The sequence below is a fragment of the Perca flavescens genome, chromosome 15, assembly GCF_004354835.1.
Source record: "Perca flavescens isolate YP-PL-M2 chromosome 15, PFLA_1.0, whole genome shotgun sequence".
NCBI lineage: Eukaryota > Metazoa > Chordata > Actinopteri > Perciformes > Percidae > Perca > Perca flavescens.
The window spans coordinates 34606488-34625396 of NC_041345.1; the positions used below are offsets into that span (position 1 = coordinate 34606488).

At 41.6% G+C, this 18909-nt stretch overlaps 2 protein-coding genes across 4 annotated transcripts in view; one reads left to right on the forward strand and one right to left on the reverse strand.

Moving 5' to 3' along the window:
* Positions 1 to 11348, reverse strand: part of LOC114568980 (deleted in malignant brain tumors 1 protein) — a 44427-nt gene extending 33079 nt beyond the window's left edge. The window contains exon 1 of the mRNA XM_028598692.1: positions 10994 to 11348. The gene's annotated coding sequence lies outside the window, so the exon portion shown is untranslated. The remainder of the gene's footprint in view (positions 1 to 10993) is intronic.
* Positions 1 to 18909, forward strand: part of crhr1 (corticotropin releasing hormone receptor 1) — a 55077-nt gene that overhangs the window by 8755 nt on the left and 27413 nt on the right. For 2 of the 3 annotated variants that reach the window (XM_028598699.1, XM_028598701.1), the window contains exons 2-4: positions 4448 to 4538; positions 4974 to 5144; positions 15476 to 15558. In XM_028598699.1, coding sequence (XP_028454500.1) covers positions 4448 to 4538; positions 4974 to 5144; positions 15476 to 15558 — 345 coding nt within the window. Of the gene's footprint in view, positions 1 to 4447; positions 4539 to 4973; positions 5145 to 10966; positions 11328 to 15475; positions 15559 to 18909 lie in introns of those variants that run through there. The other variant, XM_028598700.1, reaches the window with a different exon arrangement.

An 18909-nucleotide genomic window follows, 5' to 3' on the forward strand; every position in this document is an offset into this window, starting at 1 on the left:
CTACTCTACTGTTGTCTCTCTACATACTACTCTCTACTGTTGTCTCTCTACATTATACTCTACTGTTGTCTCTACATAAACTCTACTGTTGTCTCTCTACATACTACTCTCTACTGTTGTGTCTTTACATACTACTCTCTACTGTTGTGTCTCTACATACTACTCTCTACTGTTGTGTCTCTACATACTACTCTACTGTTGTCTCTCTACATACTACTCTACTGTTGTGTCTCTACATACTACTCTCTACTGCTGTCTCTCTACATAATCTCTACTGTTGTCTCTCTACATACTACTCTCTACTGTTGTGTCTTTACATACTACTCTCTACTGTTGTTTCTCTACATAATACTCTCTACTGTTGTCTCTACATAATCTCTACTGTTGTCTCTCTACATACTACTCTACTGTTGTGTCTCTACATACTACTCTTTACTGCTGTCTCTCTACATACTACTCTCTACTGTTGTGTCTCTACATACTACTCTCTACTGTTGTCTCTCTACATAATCTCTACTGTTGTCTCTCTACATACTACTCTCTACTGTTGTCTCTCTACATAATACTCTCTACTGTTGTCTCTCTACATAATACTCTCTACTGTTGTCTCTACATAATCTGTACTGTTGTCTCTACATACTACTCTACTGTTGTGTCTCTACATACTACTCTTTACTGCTGTCTCTCTACATACTACTCTCTACTGTTGTGTCTCTACATACTACTCTCTACTGTTGTCTCTCTACATAATCTCTACTGTTGTCTCTCTACATACTACTCTCTACTGTTGTCTCTCTACATAATACTCTCTACTGTTGTCTCTACATAATCTCTACTGTTGTCTCTCTACATACTACTCTACTGTTGTGTCTCTACATACTACTCTCTACTGCTGTCTCTCTACATACTACTATCTACTGTTGTGTCTCTACATACTACTCTCTACTGTTGTGTCTTTACATACTACTCTCTACTGTTGTGTCTCTACATACTACTCTACTGTTGTCTCTCTACATAGTACTCTCTACTGTTGTCTCTCTACATACTACTCTCTACTGTTGTGTCTCTACATACTACTCTCTACTGTTGTCTCTCTACATAATCTCTACTGTTGTCTCTCTACATACTACTCTCTACTGTTGTGTCTTTACATACTACTCTCTACTGTTGTGTCTCTACATACTACTCTACTGTTGTCTCTCTACATACTACTCTACTGTTGTCTCTCTACATACTACTCTCTACTGTTGTCTCTACATACTACTCTCTACTGTTGTCTCTCTACATAATACTCTCTACTGTTGTCTCTCTACATAATACTCTCTACTGTTGTCTCTACATAATCTCTACTGTTGTCTCTCTACATACTACTCTACTGTTGTGTCTCTACATACTACTCTCTACTGCTGTCTCTCTACATACTACTATCTACTGTTGTGTCTCTACATACTACTCTCTACTGTTGTCTCTCTACATAATCTCTACTGTTGTCTCTCTACATAATCTCTACTGTTGTCTCTCTACATACTACTCTCTACTGTTGTCTCTCTACATACTACTCTCTACTGTTGTCTCTCTACATACTACTCTCTACTGTTGTCTCTCTACATACTACTCTCTACTGTTGTCTCTCTACATACTACTCTCTACTGTTGTCTCTCTACATACTACTCTCTACTGTTGTCTCTCTACATACTACTCTCTACTGTTGTCTCTCTACATACTACTCTCTATCATTGTCTTTCTTAATACCACAACATCTCACAGCGCCGTTGTCGAGCTACTGCTCGGCCCGGTGCGTTTCATACAGACGCTAAAGGGTGATTTTTGCGTGGGTATCTTACGCTGAGAGACACTGACCAAGCACCAGTATTTTACAAGTTGGGAGAGAGAACAGGTGGTTGGCGCAGCGGGGCGAGGACACATGTCATTGGCTCTTAAAAAGTGGTCTGTGAGGCGGTTGGTGGGAGTTTTAACAGGATTACAGCAGCTATAGATGATTGATCTTTTTCAGAAGGTATTTATTGCTGTCGGGCTGTAAATGTAAAGACCATTTCAAACAATACAGTATATAAGAAGTGTATAGTGGAAATAGTTACCAACCCTGCCTTCCAGTTATCTTCACTGATGTGTATATATATTACTTAAACTTTACCGGTTCATATATTTGTTCACAATGTTACACAGCTCTGTTTACATAGATCTTTTCTTGTTCTACATGTGTTTTTATTTCACACTGGCTTTGGTTATGTAATGTAAAATGTAAACGTTTGTTTCTGTGTTAATAAAGCTGCTTTGATATGCAGAGATGCTGAGTTAGAGAGAGAGGTGATGGATAACTGGAGGGGGTGTTGGCCATCGTACATCTTTCTAAATATAGAACAGCAGCTGAGCTCTGTTTCCCTGAGACACACAGAGACGACCAACAGACAACCTCTGTGTGTTTACATGCACAGCAATAAATTAAGTCAAAGAAGAAGAAATCATTTTTTATGGGCGCCTTGCACATCACTCAAGGTCACTTTACAGCTGTCAATAAAACAGGAAGACAGACAGTTACATGAAAAATAAACAAAGAACACGTGAGGAGGGAAATGCTAATTTAAAAAGCTGTTTTGGCTGTGATTTGAAGATAGAGGGACAGTTTGTGGGAGAGTGGGGGAGTTCCAGAGACGAGGGCTGAATGACGGAGTAACTCTACCTCTGTTTCACAACGTACAACTAGTCAGAATAAGACTCTTTCTTCGGTTGACCTTTATTAAAATCCAGGCTGTTCTCATGAAGCATTCATACATATATCTCTGAAACAGGTGTTCATGTCCTGTAGAAGTTAAAAAGAAAACACAAGACTTTCACAGAGGAAACAGGTGTTCATGTCCTGAAGAAGTTAAGGAGAAAACACAAGACTTTCACCCAGTAAACAGGTGTTTATGTCCTGGAAGAAGTTAAGGAGAAAACACAAGACTTTCACAGAGGAAACAGGTGTTCATGTCCTGAAGAAGTTAAAAAGAAAACACAAGACTTTCACAGAGGAAACAGGTGTTCATGTCCTGAAGACGTTAAGGAGAAAACACAAGACTTTCACCCAGGAAACAGGTGTTCATGTCCTGAAGAAGTTAAGGAGAAAACACAAGACTTTCACCCAGGAAACAGGTGTTCATGTCCTGAAGAAGTTAAGGAGAAAACACAAGACTTTCACCCAGGAAACAGGTGTTCATGTCCTGAAGAAGTTAAGGAGAAAACACAAGACTTTCACCCAGGAAACAGGTGTTCATGTCCTGAAGAAGTTAAGATGAAAACACAAGACTATCTCCCAGGAAACAGGTGTTCATGTCCTGGAGAAGTTAAGGAGAAAACACAAGACTTTCACCCAGGAAACAGGTGTTCATGTCCTGAAGAAGTTAAGGAGAAAACACAAGACTTTCACCCAGGAAACAGGTGTTCATATCCTGAAGACGTTAAGGAGAAAACACAAGACTTTCACCCTGGAAACAGGTGTTCATGTCCTGAAGACGTTAAGGAGAAAACACAAGACTTTCACCCAGGAAACAGGTGTTCATGGTTCAGGTCTCCAAGGCGTCTTCATCGTAAGGGACTTTTAACTACTAAGAATGTAATCTCATCTGCAGCGATATTTGACACAGAGAGCGAGTGCTCCAGCCGTCCTCTCACTTCATTAATATGTCTATGACTTTAAACACCCTTATAAAAACGCTGTGCTGTGATCAGATCACGGCAGCGTAGCCTAGCAACGCGTATTGTTTAAATGTCTTTTGACAAGGCGCCTGCATTTCCAGAAGTGATGGAAAATCTGATTGGGGAGAGATCAATGACCCGTCAGCAGATAAGGAATCTTCATCTGATGACGAGGCGCGTCCACTTACCCGTATCATCGCAGAGCAGCCACCCTCAGACGCTGATGGGACAGGTGCTTACAGTTACAGTCTAGTGATATCCTAGTTAGACGTAAGTCGCGTAACGCTATCAATTTGGAGTCTTTTGACTTCTAGGTGGGTGCTATAATCACAGGAAGTAGGCTCATATCTCACCAACGCTTTCATGTATTGAAACCGAACTTTGAACATGGACTCGAGACCCAATTCCGAGGACGTAAACTAAATTTGGTGACCTTTGACTACTATGGGGGCGCTATAATCACAGGAAGTAGGCTCATATCTCAGTAATGCTTACATGTATCAAAATCAAACTTGGTACAGGGACTTGGCACTTACTTGTGAGAACGCACAAGGACATTGGTATAATTTGGCCTCTAGGGGCACTGTAACAAAGTAAATGAGCTGATATCTCAGCCATTCTTTATCCAATTGCCATCAAAGTTGCTGTGCGTGCTTGCTCATGCCATGGCAACGCCATTCCTGCTAGTGCACTCAATGGAGATGAATGATGAATTACAGAAGATGAAACTAAAATATCTCTCTGTTTACAGATGATGTGTGTGTGTTTGTTTCTGAGCGGACGAGTTTCTCCGACGCAGTTAACCTGTGAAACACTGATGCTGCTGTCAACCAACCTGACAGGTAACTTCCTGTCTCTCTTCCTGTTTTTCTTCCTGTCTCTCTTTCTGACTCTCTTCCTGAGTCTCTTCCTGTCTCTCTTCCTGTCTTCTTGTCTCTCTTCCTGACTCTCTTCCTGTCTGTCTACCCGTCTCTCTTCCAGTCTCTCTCTCTTCCTGTCTCTCTTCCTGTCTGTCTTCCTGTCTGTCTACCTGTCTCTCTTCCAGTCTCTCTCTCTTCCTGTCTGCCTTCCTGTTTGTCTACCTGTCTCTCTTCCTGTCTCTGGGTCTACATTAACATTGTCAAATAGTAGAGAAACTAATGCGTTCCAAATGGTCGGTTAGGACAGAAGACAAACATTTCTCTCATTTAAGGTGGTTTATTATAGGTGCAATATGAAAAGTTGAGTTAGTTTTAGCTTTCTCCCTGTCGCTGTCTCAGTGCATATTTGTTTTTCAGCGAGGATGTTGGTGTTCCTGAACCAGACGTTTGGCATTAGAAACAGCTCAGGTGTGTTCTGTGACCTGTCGGTGGATGGGATAGGAACCTGTTGGCCTCTCAGTGCAGCCGGACAGCTGATCTCCAGACCGTGTCCCGAACAGTTCAATGGCATCCACTACAACACCTCCAGTAAGGACCCATCTTTCCTCCTCTTATTATACACAAACCTCCATCTTTTTATCAACATAACTCAGTAGTTTTGGTGTCTAAACCTAACCAAACTGTGACCATTTCACAACATTTACCAAGACGTTTAAAACCGCGACCATTACCTTCTCTGGTTTAGATATGAGGACATATTTCCTGCCACCACTAGGGGGCGCTGAGTTATGAAATGCTCCTGTGGGTCAGATTAGAGGGGGGGGGGCAAACCATCCATATCCTCGGAGGGTTTGGGGGTGAGCGGGGAACAAACCAAGGGGGTAAGCCAGCCTCCACAAAGCTTAGCTCCTATGGAACCATTTTGATGCTAACAAGCCATCACCTCCCGTTAGCATCCCTTTGACTGCCATTCATTTTGGCGCCACTTTGACAGTGAATAACTTTACATCTGAAGCGTTTAAAGAATCTATTTGTCTATTGTTTATTTCTAAAGAAACACGACAATGTATAAAAGGCTCCATTACCTTGTACCTCACGTTATGGCTCCCTAGAAGACGTTTTTATAAAAATAGCCTAACGATTGTGTCATAACCACGAGACACAGTAGAGGAATTACCGTATAGTACAGGAGAAGCTCGCAGGCAGTTTTGACTTACATTAGCTGTTTAAGTTTAATAACTAATGTTAACTAGCATGTTAGTGATCAATTATTAGCCTGTGTCTATGTTATCTCCTTACATATACCTACGCTCTCCGTCTCTGCAAGATTGGGAATGATTGAGATTTCTCTCGGCACAGCTACCAAAAGAACTTTCAGACAGGTTGCTCACGTCACATCTACGTCTTCAAGCTCAGTTGGAGGCTGCTCAGTAACACATCACCGGAAAAGTGCTTCTAATTCACTTCACTCGTCTCCGTGGAAATGTACGGAGTCACATTGTCCATTTCCTTTACTGTCTATGGAACAAACCACCCATATCCTCGGAGGGTTTGGGGGGGCATACCACCCATATCTTTGGAGGGTTTGGAGGAGGGGGGGGCATACCACCCGTATTTTTGGAGGGTTTAGAGGAGGGGTTGGAGTGTAACTTCTATCTTCTTCTTCTTCTTCTTCTATCTGTTTGACTCTGAACTGAAACACTAATCTGCATCCCTCCTCAGTCCTCTACCAATCAGAAGCTGCCACTGAAGTGTTAGCCAATCAAAGCTCAACACTTTGTGGTTTCACTGACATTTAACGACTTTCGGAGGAGACAAGACTCTTATTACCCCATGCCAACTGGAGAAATTACAGTGATTACAGAAGTGTCTGTGTGCGTGTTTGTTTGTGTGTGTCTGTCTGTGTGTGCGTGTGCATCTGTGTGTGTTGTGTGTGTGTGTGTGTGTGTGTGTGTGTGTGTGTGTGTGTGTGTGTGTGTGCGTGCGTGTGGGAGTGTGGGTGTGCGTGCATGCGTCTGTGTGTTGTGTGTGTTTCTGTGTGTGTGTGTGTGTGTGTGTGTGTGTGCGTGCGTGTGTGCGTGCGTGCGTGCGTGCATCTGTGTGTGTGTGTGTGTGTGTGTGTGTGTGTGTGTGTGTGTGTGTGTGTGTGTGCGTGCGTGCGTGCATCTGTGTGTGTTGTGTGTGTGTGTGTCTGTGTGTGTGGGTGGTGATAAATATCCTGTTTAATTAGAGGTTTAGTTGTTGATCTGACTGATGAGTCATCTATGTGTGTGTTTGTTAAACCAGCTGGAGCTCGTGTCTCACTCCCCCTCATCATCATCACCATCATCATCATCGGCTTGTCCTATGTAATGGATCTTCATTTGCTTTTTTAAGCATTTTGTGTTTTTTTCCGCCGTTTCTGTTGCTTTGTTTGAACTTTTTGTCCCATTTCATCAACATTTAATACATTTAAACCCTGAGTTGGATCTTTGAAGACTCTCTGTTTTAAAGCGAGAGTAAAGATGAAAACTGACATGTGTATGTCATACAACTGAAATCAGGAGTCCATGTCAGGATAAATAATGAAGATGTTATATCATCTGAAACTAGATGGTCTCAGGACTCCATGTCAGGATAAATAACGCTCCAAAGTTAGGAGACATGTTGATGTCTGTCTTTAGGTAAACCGTCTCTGCTCTGTGGAACTGCTTTGGCTCAATTCTTAACCACAACATTACTATGTCTAATAATGCAAATTAAGTTTTAATAACACACTACTGCACAACACCTTCCCTAACAAACACACACACACACACACACACACACACACACACACACACACACACACACACACTCCCCTTACATCCATAGTTGTCTGGCTTGTTTCTTCTGTTCCCTGTTGTGTCTCCCAAAGTATATAATAAATAATAAAGATCTGCTGCGTCTAATTGGTTGGCAGTTGGCTAGCATTGACTCAGCTAACAGGCTAATGAGCTAGCTTAGTGTGGGTATTTATCCATTCAGTTAATCAGCTAAACTGGACGCATCAATCCATTCTGAAGTCACTCCCCAGTTGTTGATTGATTTTTATTTCAATCCTCTCCCTTTTAAGTTGAAAGTTCATTGATTGATTCATTGATGGCTTTTTACTTTCAGAGGATCTATCTTTGATTTGTCTTGTTTCCCAGGACGTACACTTTTTTACAACACAGAATGAACATATCTTACATCAATAAAATCAATCAGCTTTAGTTCAGTCCACACGGAAACACTGAGGATTAAATCTTCTCATATTCTTCAGCTACAATATGGGACAGCTTTTAAGTTAAACACCCTGCTCTGGTGTTTCCCCCTCTCATTCCCCCTGCTCTATGTTTCCCCCTCTCATTCCCCCTGCTCTGGTGTTTCCCCCTCTCATTCCCCCTGCTCTGGTGTTTCCCCTCTCATTCCCCCTGCTCTGGTGTTTCCCCTCTCATTCCCCCTGCTCTGGTGTTTCCCCTCCCCCCCTCTCATTCCCCCCTGCTCTGGTGTTTCCCCCCTCTCATTCCCCCCTGCTCTGGTGTTTCCCCTCTCATTCCCCCTGCTCTGGTGTTTCCCCTTCTCATTCCCCCTGCTCTGGTGTTTCCCCTTCTCATTCCCCCTGCTCTGGTGTTTCCCCTTCTCATTCCCCCCTGCTCTGGTGTTTCCCCTTCTCATTTCCCCCCCCCTCTCATTCCCCCTGCTCTGGTGTTTCCCCTTCTCATTCCCCCTGCTCTGGCGTTTCCCCTTCTCATTCCCCCTGCTCTATGTTTCCCCCTCTCATTCCCCCTGCTCTATGTTTCCCCTTCTCATTCCCCCTGCTCTATGTTTCCCCCTCTCATTCCCCCTGCTCTGGTGTTTCCCCCTCTCATTCCCCCTCTTTGGCGTTTCCCCTTCTCATTCCCCCTGCTCTATGTTTCCCCCTCTCATTCCCCCTGCTCATTCCCCTGTGTTTCCCCTCATTCCCCCCTGCTCTGGTGTTTCCGAGCCCCTAAACCAGAGACATTTGGAAACACTTCTGACCCATTTTGGTTTGGAATCTGCGGGGTTGTGTTTCAGTCTCAACCAGGGCTGGACTGGCCATCGGGCATACCGGGCATTTTCCCGGTGGGCTGACGCACTTTTGGGCACTTTTTTAATTTTTTGGCCGGGCCGGCCCATAAAGAATTCACAGCTGCCCATTGGTTAATTTTCTTTATTGGCACTGGCCTGACCCAATCAAATCCAGGAACCCCCTTCCGCACTCTGGGCTGCAACTTTACGAATCCCACTATGGCCCCGCCCCCCCAGCCCTGACACACAAGCTGTAATAGTTATGCTGGAAGTTTAGCATCCACCGTTAAAATGGACAAATGACCACCAAAGTGCAAGGGAGGTGCAGAGAAATTACAGGAGAAAAATATTAAGAATCTACAGGCGGATTCCTCAAAAACTTCAGACATGTTTGGGGCTGTAGTAGCTGCTTCAACATCAGCATTACCTGAAGCCGAGGAGGAGGAGGAGGAGGAGGAGAGGTGGCTGGCTATACAGAGAAGCAGAAACAGCATCATGACAGGGAAGAAGAGGAGGAGGAGGAGAGTGACCATGACAGGGCCATGGGAGAGAGGGAGGAAAAGATGGAAGAGAGAGTAGATAATGATGTGGTAAGGAGTATTCAAATTAACAGGGACTCTCAGGAAGGGAGGGAGGCTGTGTGTGTGTGTGTGTGTGTGTGTGTGTGTGTGTGTGTGTGTGTGTGTGTGTGTGTGTGTGTGTGTGTGTGTGTGTGTGTGTGTGTGTGTCACGTCATTAACGACAACAAGCAGTTTGTCTGTAACATTAAAGTTAGTGGCTGTCAGGTAACCTATCTGTTTAAGCTTACATTGAAAATGCTAGTGGTTAGCCTGTTGGCTAGCTGAGAAGTCTGTGTGATCTATAAAATCAGTGGTGACACAAGCAGCAGTGTTCCTTGAATGGCTTAATTAGCTTCTCTTGTATTGGTGCTCTTTTCCAGGGCATATACTACTCTCAGCTTTATTGTAGCTTTTGGGAAGGGTTATGGTTATGGTTATTGTATTTAGCAGACACTTTTCTCCAAAGCAACAAAACACATCACTAGAGACTTTGATAAGGGCTGTTTCAGTGGAGTGTAATTTTCGAAAACCAGACTGAAAAGTATCAAACAAGTTGTGCTGCTCCATAAAGGAGGTCAGCTGGCATGCCACTACTTTTTCTAAAATTTTGGAGATAAATGGAAGTTTAGATATGGGCCTGTAGTTATTAGGTTCTGAAGGGTCAAGATTGGGCTTTTTAAGGATGGGGTTTACCACAGCGTGTTTGAAGTAGCTGGGGACTGAACCAGATCTAAGTGACAGGTTAATTATTTTTTCCACACAGGGGCCGACAATATCAAACATTTTCAACAATAGAGTTGTTGGGACAATGTCAGCGGGGCTCGAAGACGGTTTCATATTTCCTGTTATGGTCTTCACATCCTGTAGGCTGACAGGAGTGAAGGACGACCAAGACGACACCGGTGAAAACTCAGTAGAACAAACACTGATGAGTGGAAAACTAACACTGGCCCTAATGTCATGTACTTTGTTCAGAAAAAACGACAAAAAGTTGTTACAGTCCTCATGTGTGTACACAGACACAAGAGGAGCTAAAGGTGCAGTAAGAGTTTCAATGGTGTCAAACAAGACTTTTGGATTCTTCTTATTTCCTGACACAAGGTTAGAAAAATAAGCTGAGCGAGCCTGCTTTATCAATTCATTCAGATCCAGCATCATGTCTCTTAAATGGAGTCTGTGTACCTCTAATTTAGTGGCTTTCCACAGACGCTCTGTCTTCCGACATTTTCTCCTAAAACTACAAATGTTATCATTTATCCATGGGAGGGCCTTTTTCTGTGACCCTGAGATCATTTTAACAGGCGCTACCATATCCAAAACCGACAGACAGTGGTTGTTGAAACTTTGCACAAGTGAATCAACATCATCACATTCAAAAAAGGGGCGAGAGTCAAAAGAGGCAGAGAACTCACTAGGTGTTGTCTCACTAATGATGCGTTTTTGTATTACAACATTACAGACAGTAGGCATCATGGTAAGCGACAAATTAAAAGAAATACAGCAGTGGTCACTAATTTGAAATTCTTCAACACTCAGTTTATCAATGTTTAGGCCACAAGAGAATACCAAATCTAACGTGTGGCCTTTTTCATGCGTGGGACCAGAAACATGCTGTACAAAGTTAAAAGAATCCATAATAGTCAACAGTTCAGCTGCAGTTGAACAAGAGGGATCGTCAACATGCAAATTAAAATCCCCAAGGACTAAAACGCGATCTAGTTTAATGATGGACGTTAAAAACTCAGAGAACTCGTCAAGAAATGAACGTGCAGGACCAGGAGGTCGGTAAAGTAAAACACAGTAAAAGGGGTGTATTTTCCCAACCTTACACATCTGTAGCTCGAAGGAGTGGAATGAAGCGGTGTCCGTCAAACTGCAGCAGAAAGAATCCCGAAAAACCAGCGCAAGTCCGCCTCCACGGCGCGCGAGCCGAGGAGTCCCAAACACGGAGCAGTCCGGGGGGCATAGTTCTTTAAGGTGAAAGTGCTCGTTCTCCCGCTGCCACGTCTCCGTAATGAACAGAAAATCCAAGTTCTCCTTAGTGAAATGGTCGTTCAGGGTAAAAGCCTTGCTCGCAATGGAGCGCGCATTTAGAAGTGCAATCCTGTTCAGCCTTGACGACAAGACGCTCAAAGGAGTCGGCAGTTCAGTTTTTCTGGTAAGTAACGTTAATTTTTTTTAAATACTGTTTTTCATTAGCCAATGTTAGCATCCCAATTAATATCAGTTTGCTAGCTACATTGCACCTTGCTAACCAAGCTAGCGGGCTAACGTTATGCAGACCTTATAAACGGATTCAAATATATATTTAACGTTACAGTCGTATACAGTAGGTATGCACAACGGTCTTGCCGGTGATCTATTTTTAACCATATGTGGTGTTATTGCTAATCGATGCGCATGCCTCCCTAACCCGCAAGCTAACACTACCATTACATGTAATGGTAGCTAATGTTAGCTTAAAATCAAAGCCTGATATAGCTAATGCTATGGTGCAAAGTCATATTAAACCCTATATTCGCACGGGATTAGAATAATTTTGGGACTGCGTGTGATTTAGAAATTACTCCCTCACATCTGAGTTTCGTGTGGCGCATTCGCACAGGACAAGCAGAGACTGCTTTTACTTGAATATACTGAAATATATGTTCCTGCCCGAGAGTTGGGCAACGTTACCCGGAGGTGCCCAAAGGACAGGCTCATAATATCATCCCCGCCGCGGCGGCACCCGCACAGCATCACCGTCACCCTCACCCTCGGACAAAGCCACGGGGGGGAACACGTAGACTCGGAGACGGAGGTCTCTGGGCGGGTCAGTGGGCCAGAATATGCGTTTTGCGATAAAATGTCGCACATGAAAAAAAAAAAATATATATATATTATGTAATTTACATTAGTGTTCTGTCTTGAAAAATCTTCAGTACTGCAGCCAAATGTATTGTATAAAGCACCAGGTTCAATATTGGAGCGTCACCATGTAAGATCTTTTCTCAAAAAATTCTAAATACATTATTTTAATGTACAAGCATGCTGTTGCAGTAGTCATTAACCACTGTTGTTGATGCTGTTACACTGATGTCTTTCTTCCACTTACTGTAGTTGTGTCTGCTAATCTATTTGAAGACCTTCTGTCAGCACATTAGTCTCCATCCTGAAACTTTGAAGTGCTTTTCCCCATCAGAAACCTGGACTCGATACTTTAAATAAAACCTGTTAATTCACACTCCTGGCTCTGCATTCTCTGCACTTGGGTTCTGTTCACCATTCAAACCTAAAAATTAGCACTTTGTATGTATTTCAAATATATTCCTATAAATTAATCTAAAAGGATTTTGGTGAAGTGTTTTCATGGTGATTAAAATTGACAAGTACATAAAGACACAAGAAAAGCACAAACTACATTTTGCTGATCCTTTGTCAACATTCAAGTAAGTATGGTAACATTTAAGAAATCATTTATGTTGATTAAAGCCCAAATAGACAATTTTAATCAATTTCAAATTCTATCAAATGAATTAAGGGTAGAATCATATAGATACCTTGGGACAATACTTGATCATAAACTTACATTTCAACTAAATAGTGAGAATGTTTTCTCTAAGTGTCAGCAGCGACTCTTCTTCCTGAGGAAGCTACGTAAACTCCAGGTTCATCAGTCAGTGTTGATAGCTTTTTACAAATGTTTCATTGAGTCTGTGATAACTTTCAACATATCAGCTTGGTTTGGATCACTATCTAACATTCATCGTAACACACTAAACAAAGTTATAACAATAAGTAGTAAAATAATTGGACAGGTGCATGCACCACTCATCAGTATTTATTATAGGAGGACAAAAACAAAAGGAACACAAATTGCCTTAGACGCTACTCATACACTGCACAGTCTATTGTCTTTTACCTTCAAGCCAGAGATACAGATCACTTATATTCAGGACCAAGAGAGCCATGACAAGTTTGGTGCCTACATCTATCAGAAATATGAATGATTGACACATTTACTATTTTAACTTTTTGTAATGTAATTGATGTAACTGTTTTTTTAATGCTTAATGCTTATTTATCATGTATTTATATATTGTACTTTGCAAGCTTTGGTTACTTTGGTTACTATTTATGTTACTATTTATTGGTAACTATTTACTATTTGTCTATATGGAACCGTGTGTGTGTGTGTGTGTGTTAGATTATGCTGTGTTCGTGGTACTGTACATGCACTGATGCTCAACACAAATGAAGTTCCTAACGGATAAATAAAGTTCTTTGAATTGAATTGAATTGAATATGACTACAATACTGCATGTTCCTATAGTTACTTCAGAAAAACAACAAATGTAGCTTTAGAAAGTCCTTTATTTCACATTGAAATGGGCATTAACTTTAACAAAAACTACATAAACCACAAACAACACTGGCAATATTTTTAACATTATGTTTAAAGTGATGAATTAAATAATGTAGTTCACCTTTTACAATCCAGTGTAAATTCCACACATAAATCACTGCTGTGGGTCAAGGTAAAGGCAAACTTCACTGTCACAAGTGAATTCTGCATAATAAAAAGAGGTAGTTGAATCAATAGTGCCACATTGTTAATTACAGTAGAAATGGTTGACATTACTAAACACAATATACATATAAAGCTTAAAGCACTTGTGCAGCACTGTTCAGTCAAGTCCAAATGCCTGGGTAAAGAAATAAAAGCTGCCTTTACAATTACAGTGAGCATAGTGTGACAGTCTGTTGGTTGTCTGTAATGCACAGTGGAAAAAGAAAAGTAGCTATTACTTAATTCTGAGGCATTGGGTTGGGTGCACATGCCATCGTGGCTCTCCACACTCCTATTTCTGAAAAAAAGAAAAAGAGTCATTAATTTCCATTTGAGCCCCTCATAGTTAAATATATATGCACACTAGCATGTAACTGTAAATGTTAAATTGTCTTATTTTTGCTAACATTTGCTCTTAAAAGCATGTAAAGGCTAAAACTTCGCCAACCATAGACTGATGATACTTGCTAACAGTAGCAAGACTTTATTGATGCTTTATGGTTATTACAGTTAACCAAACGTTCTAAGAAACTTGGTTAAACATTTAATAATAGTTAGCGTTAGATAATGATAAGCATTGACAATCACCGTTTTGCATTTTGCTGACACTACGTTTAAATTAGGAAAACGTAGCTAAACTACAATTTGCAGAAAATTAATGTTAGCATGTGTTACCATAAGTGGCTAGCTAACGTTACAATTTACATGGTAACATCAGATACATTTACTTTACAATGTGACTCTTCTTATATGTAATATAACTATGGGACAAAGATATATTTAAAACCTAGCGAAGCTAAATCTTACCTTGAATTATGTATGCTAGCTTTCAGCACAAGTTGCATCCAGATTGCCAGTGAACGTGTGTAACGTGACGAAGGGTGTAAGCAGCGTTGCTAACTCAAAAAAAAAGAAAAATACAGTCAGATAGCGCCCAACTGTCTACGGCTCCTCCCTCACCCCTCCTTCTTGTCTAAAAACGTCACATCCGCAACCATGATGGCTGCGCCCATAAACGCAAACTCGACGACTCATATCAGCTCTCCACAAACCAATGGGTGACATCACACATGCTCTGTCCATTAATATTAACAGTCTATGAAAGCTACTAACGTTACCACGGTAACTACCAGCAGTGGGCAGAGTCTCCATGCTGCCTCCTGTCCAGTATACCAGAATGTTGATGAGATATGAGGTTTGGGCGTGTTAGTTTAAACAGAGATTAGTTCTTCTACTGGAGATAAAAACACACAGAGATCACTTTGGGCTAAAAATTTAAACACAAACCAAAACATAGCGGTGGAGCTGGAGCCTTAACGTACTTAACATACATATGTTAAGACGTTACAAATGATATCCAGCTACAAAAAAGCCTGAAAATCTGAAGTTAGAACAGAAGTCCAGAGAGTCGTTTTTATGCAGATGATACACCGTCTCGTCTCATTGGTGGAAACTGGCAGCTTTAAGAATGCAGAAAACCAGAGACTTAGAAGGAGACTAAATTGTACACTTGTCTTGACACAAATCTTTGCTCTGAACTGGACTTTAAATGTGGGGTACCACAAGGTCCTATTCTGGGGCCTTTTTCTATTTATTGTGTTTATAAATGATTTCCAGCAGCTGTGAAATGCTGCTCATAGATTAGAAGCTTTTAATACATCTGGGGAAAACAAGTCGAACTGGTCTTAGTTGTGAATCCATTGTACCCTAAACATGAATGTTAAATACTAACCATGATACTCCCTGTGTGTGTTCAGACCGGGTATTCAGAGAGTGTCAGACCAACGGCAGCTGGGCTCCACGAGGAAACTACAGTCAGTGCACCGAGATCATCATCATGGTGAGAATCATCAACGTATACAATACATATTATTCATACAAAATATCATCAACACATACAATACACATTATATACAAAATATCATCAACACATACAATACACATTATATACAAAATATCATCAACACATACAATACATATTATATATACAAAATATCAACTCATACAATACATATTATATACAAAATATTATCAACACATACAGTACACATTCACACTAGGGACATGCAGTAGGCCTACTGAGGAGGATCTCAGTGAGCGGGCAGGGGTGTAAACTTCCAGGAGATCAGTGAGGTAGGTGGGGGTATAATTGTGTAGGGCCTTGTATACCAGGAGCAGGATTTTGAAACGTATTCAATAGGCATCTGGAAGCCAGTGCAGTTGCATAAGCACTGGTGTTATATGGCTAGTGGATTTGGAGCATGTTATAATCCTCGCTGCAGAATTCTGAGTGAGTTGGAGCCAGTGGAGTAACTTATTAGGGATTCCAGACGAGATGGAATTACAGTAGTCAAGGCGGGATGTCACATATAAATTGACAAGGACTTCTGCACTCTGCTGGGTGAGCGCTGGGTCAAGTCGTGTAATTTCCTTAGATGGAAAAAGGCACTTTGAAATATACTGTTTATGTGCGCACTAAATGAGCGTGTATTGTCCAGTATGACACCAAGGCTCTTGACTTGGTTGGAGCAAGGGATGTTGCTGCCATCTACACAAAAGGTGAAAAGGTTCCATTTTAGCAAGAGATGATTTGGAGCCAATCATTAGCAGCTCAGTCTGCTATTCAGCTTCAGGTAGTTTTTTGGTCATCCACAAGTTTATGTCATGGAGGCAAACAGTGATTACAGCTGGTGGAAGAGTGGCCAGTGGACAATACACATTATATACAAAATATCATCAGCACATACAATACACATTATATATAAAAATATCATCAACACATACAATACATATTATATACAAAATATCAAGACATACAATACACATTATATACAAAATATCATCAACACATACAATACACATTATATTCAAAATATCAAGACATATAATACGCATTATATACAAAATATCATCAACACATATATCGACACAAGGACATGGGTGGTTTGTTCCCCTTCCCCCAACCCCTCTGAGGATATGGGTGGTTTGTCCCCCCCCCTCTCTCCGAGGACATGGGTGGTTTGTCGTCCCCCCCCCCCCCCCAAAAAACCCTCCAGGGATATGGGTGGTTTGTCCCCCCATAACCTCGGAGGGTTTTGGGGACTGTCAAATCCAATCACTTTACTCTGAATCTTCTTATCTGCCTGAGAGAGAAACAAAACATTCTGCAAAGCCACGAGTTGGCATCTTTAGTTATCGTTGTGATGTGCAGGGTGGTGATGGCGCAGTAGATATGACACATGCATTTAGTGTGGGAGATCTGGGTTTGATTCCCACTGTGATACATCAACCAATGTGTCCCTGTGTAAGGCACTCACTTAACCCCTAGTTGTTCCAGATGTGTCCAGCCTCTGTCATATATAGCAATTGTAAGTCGCTTTGGATAAAAGCATCAGCTAAATGACGTGTAATCTAATGTAATGTAATGTTGTGACTTCATGCCGACGATGGTGTAAAATGCCAGAACAATGATTTAGTTGTTTGTTGCCTAGCAGCAGTTTCTTACAGACTTTAAACCTTTTGGACACTTGACTTTTGAAAGATCAATGAAGAAGCTGCACTTCAGCAGCATTCACACAACAGTTTTATTGTAAAGAACTAACAGACAAGGAACTGCTGTTCCAGGAACACAAGTACTGTTTGGTTCCTGTTTCAAACCAACAGAAACATGACCCAGACCGTGCCCCCACCTTAGCCAAGTAGCCGTGGAAACCCAACCTATTTTGTTTTACTCTTTGCTACTGTTTTGGCAGGGGTTTTAAATGTTTGTTTATGCTGTATGGACGATTTTTGGACGGTTTTAGACATTTCATGAAGGTTTTCTGGATGTTTTAAATGTTTTACATGCTTTTAAAGCTTGACACACTTTCTGATGATTTTGTTCTGTAGACAGACTGACTACCTCTGAGCCCTGACCTTAGCAGACTCAGTGACCCTGACCTTTTGTTCTGTAGACAGGACAGAGACTGACTACTGAGCAGAGTAGTTGTTTAAATCCAACCTATAACTTCATCAAGTCATTTCTGTGCCTGGACTAACCAAACATAAACCATTGTTCAGATGGAGAACTATTCATATTTATATCAAAGGTTAAAATCCTCATTTCAGACCCTTTAAATGATATTAATACTGATAAATGAACCAGATGAGACATTGGCCCTCATTTATCAACCTAACGTAGAAACCAGCGCAGATATGAGCGCAGAAATCATCTTACGACAGGCTTCACGTGTGATTTATGAAACGTTCATATCACACCAATCAGAGCGTAAGAATGGTCGTACATTGATAAATGCAGCGGCTGGAAATGATCGTAATTTAAATATCACGCCCCAATATATTCTCGGTTTTGAGGACCACCACCACGACCCTGTCTCCCGACAGCAGAGGGGCTGGAAAAGCAAGCCGAAATAACTCGGTCAATGGCAGAAATAAATCGTTCACGACATAGAAATGAAAACCTGAATAATAAATAAAAATGTTGTGCATCGTCATGTTTCCTGTAGCCTATGAATATCATTGCCAAACATAACACTATAGGCTACCTTTTAAAAGTGAGGAATAATAATATCCTGTCTCCTTCAGTGGGGGCTGTTCTGGACACTGCTCTCTGGGCATCGGCTCATCTGGCTCCATCGCTACATTTATGGCACCCAGTTTCCCTGCGAGATGTTGTGCAGAACCCCCAGGCTAAAACAATGTTGCAGACTTTTTCTGCCGTGTATAGGGTCCCCCCACTGATGCGAGCCATTTATCTGCCCTTAAACAATCCGATGGAGCGCTCCACGTGGGCACGTGTGCGTATTTGTGCACTATTGTACCGCTCATAGAGGTCTTCTAAAAGAGCCAGATCTGCCATTGCTGATAAGTGATCAACTTATGACTTCTCCTTCTCCTGTTAAACTGATTATATGCTGCACCGCAAGGCCACGCTGACTCAGAAACTTGCGTACACGAGTTCAGACCAGACGTGAGATTTGATCGCAGCCTACGCTCACGTCCAAATTGATAAATGCAGAGCTTTGCGTAGGAATCGGCGTACGCCCGATGTACACCTGTTTTAGGTCGTACACACGTTTCATAAATGAGGGCCAATGACTCTGAATCCCAACGTGATTTATTATTTTTGGTCTAAAGAATTACTGGCTGTTACAGAAACACACTCAGGCTATAACGTACTGAGTCAGAGAGT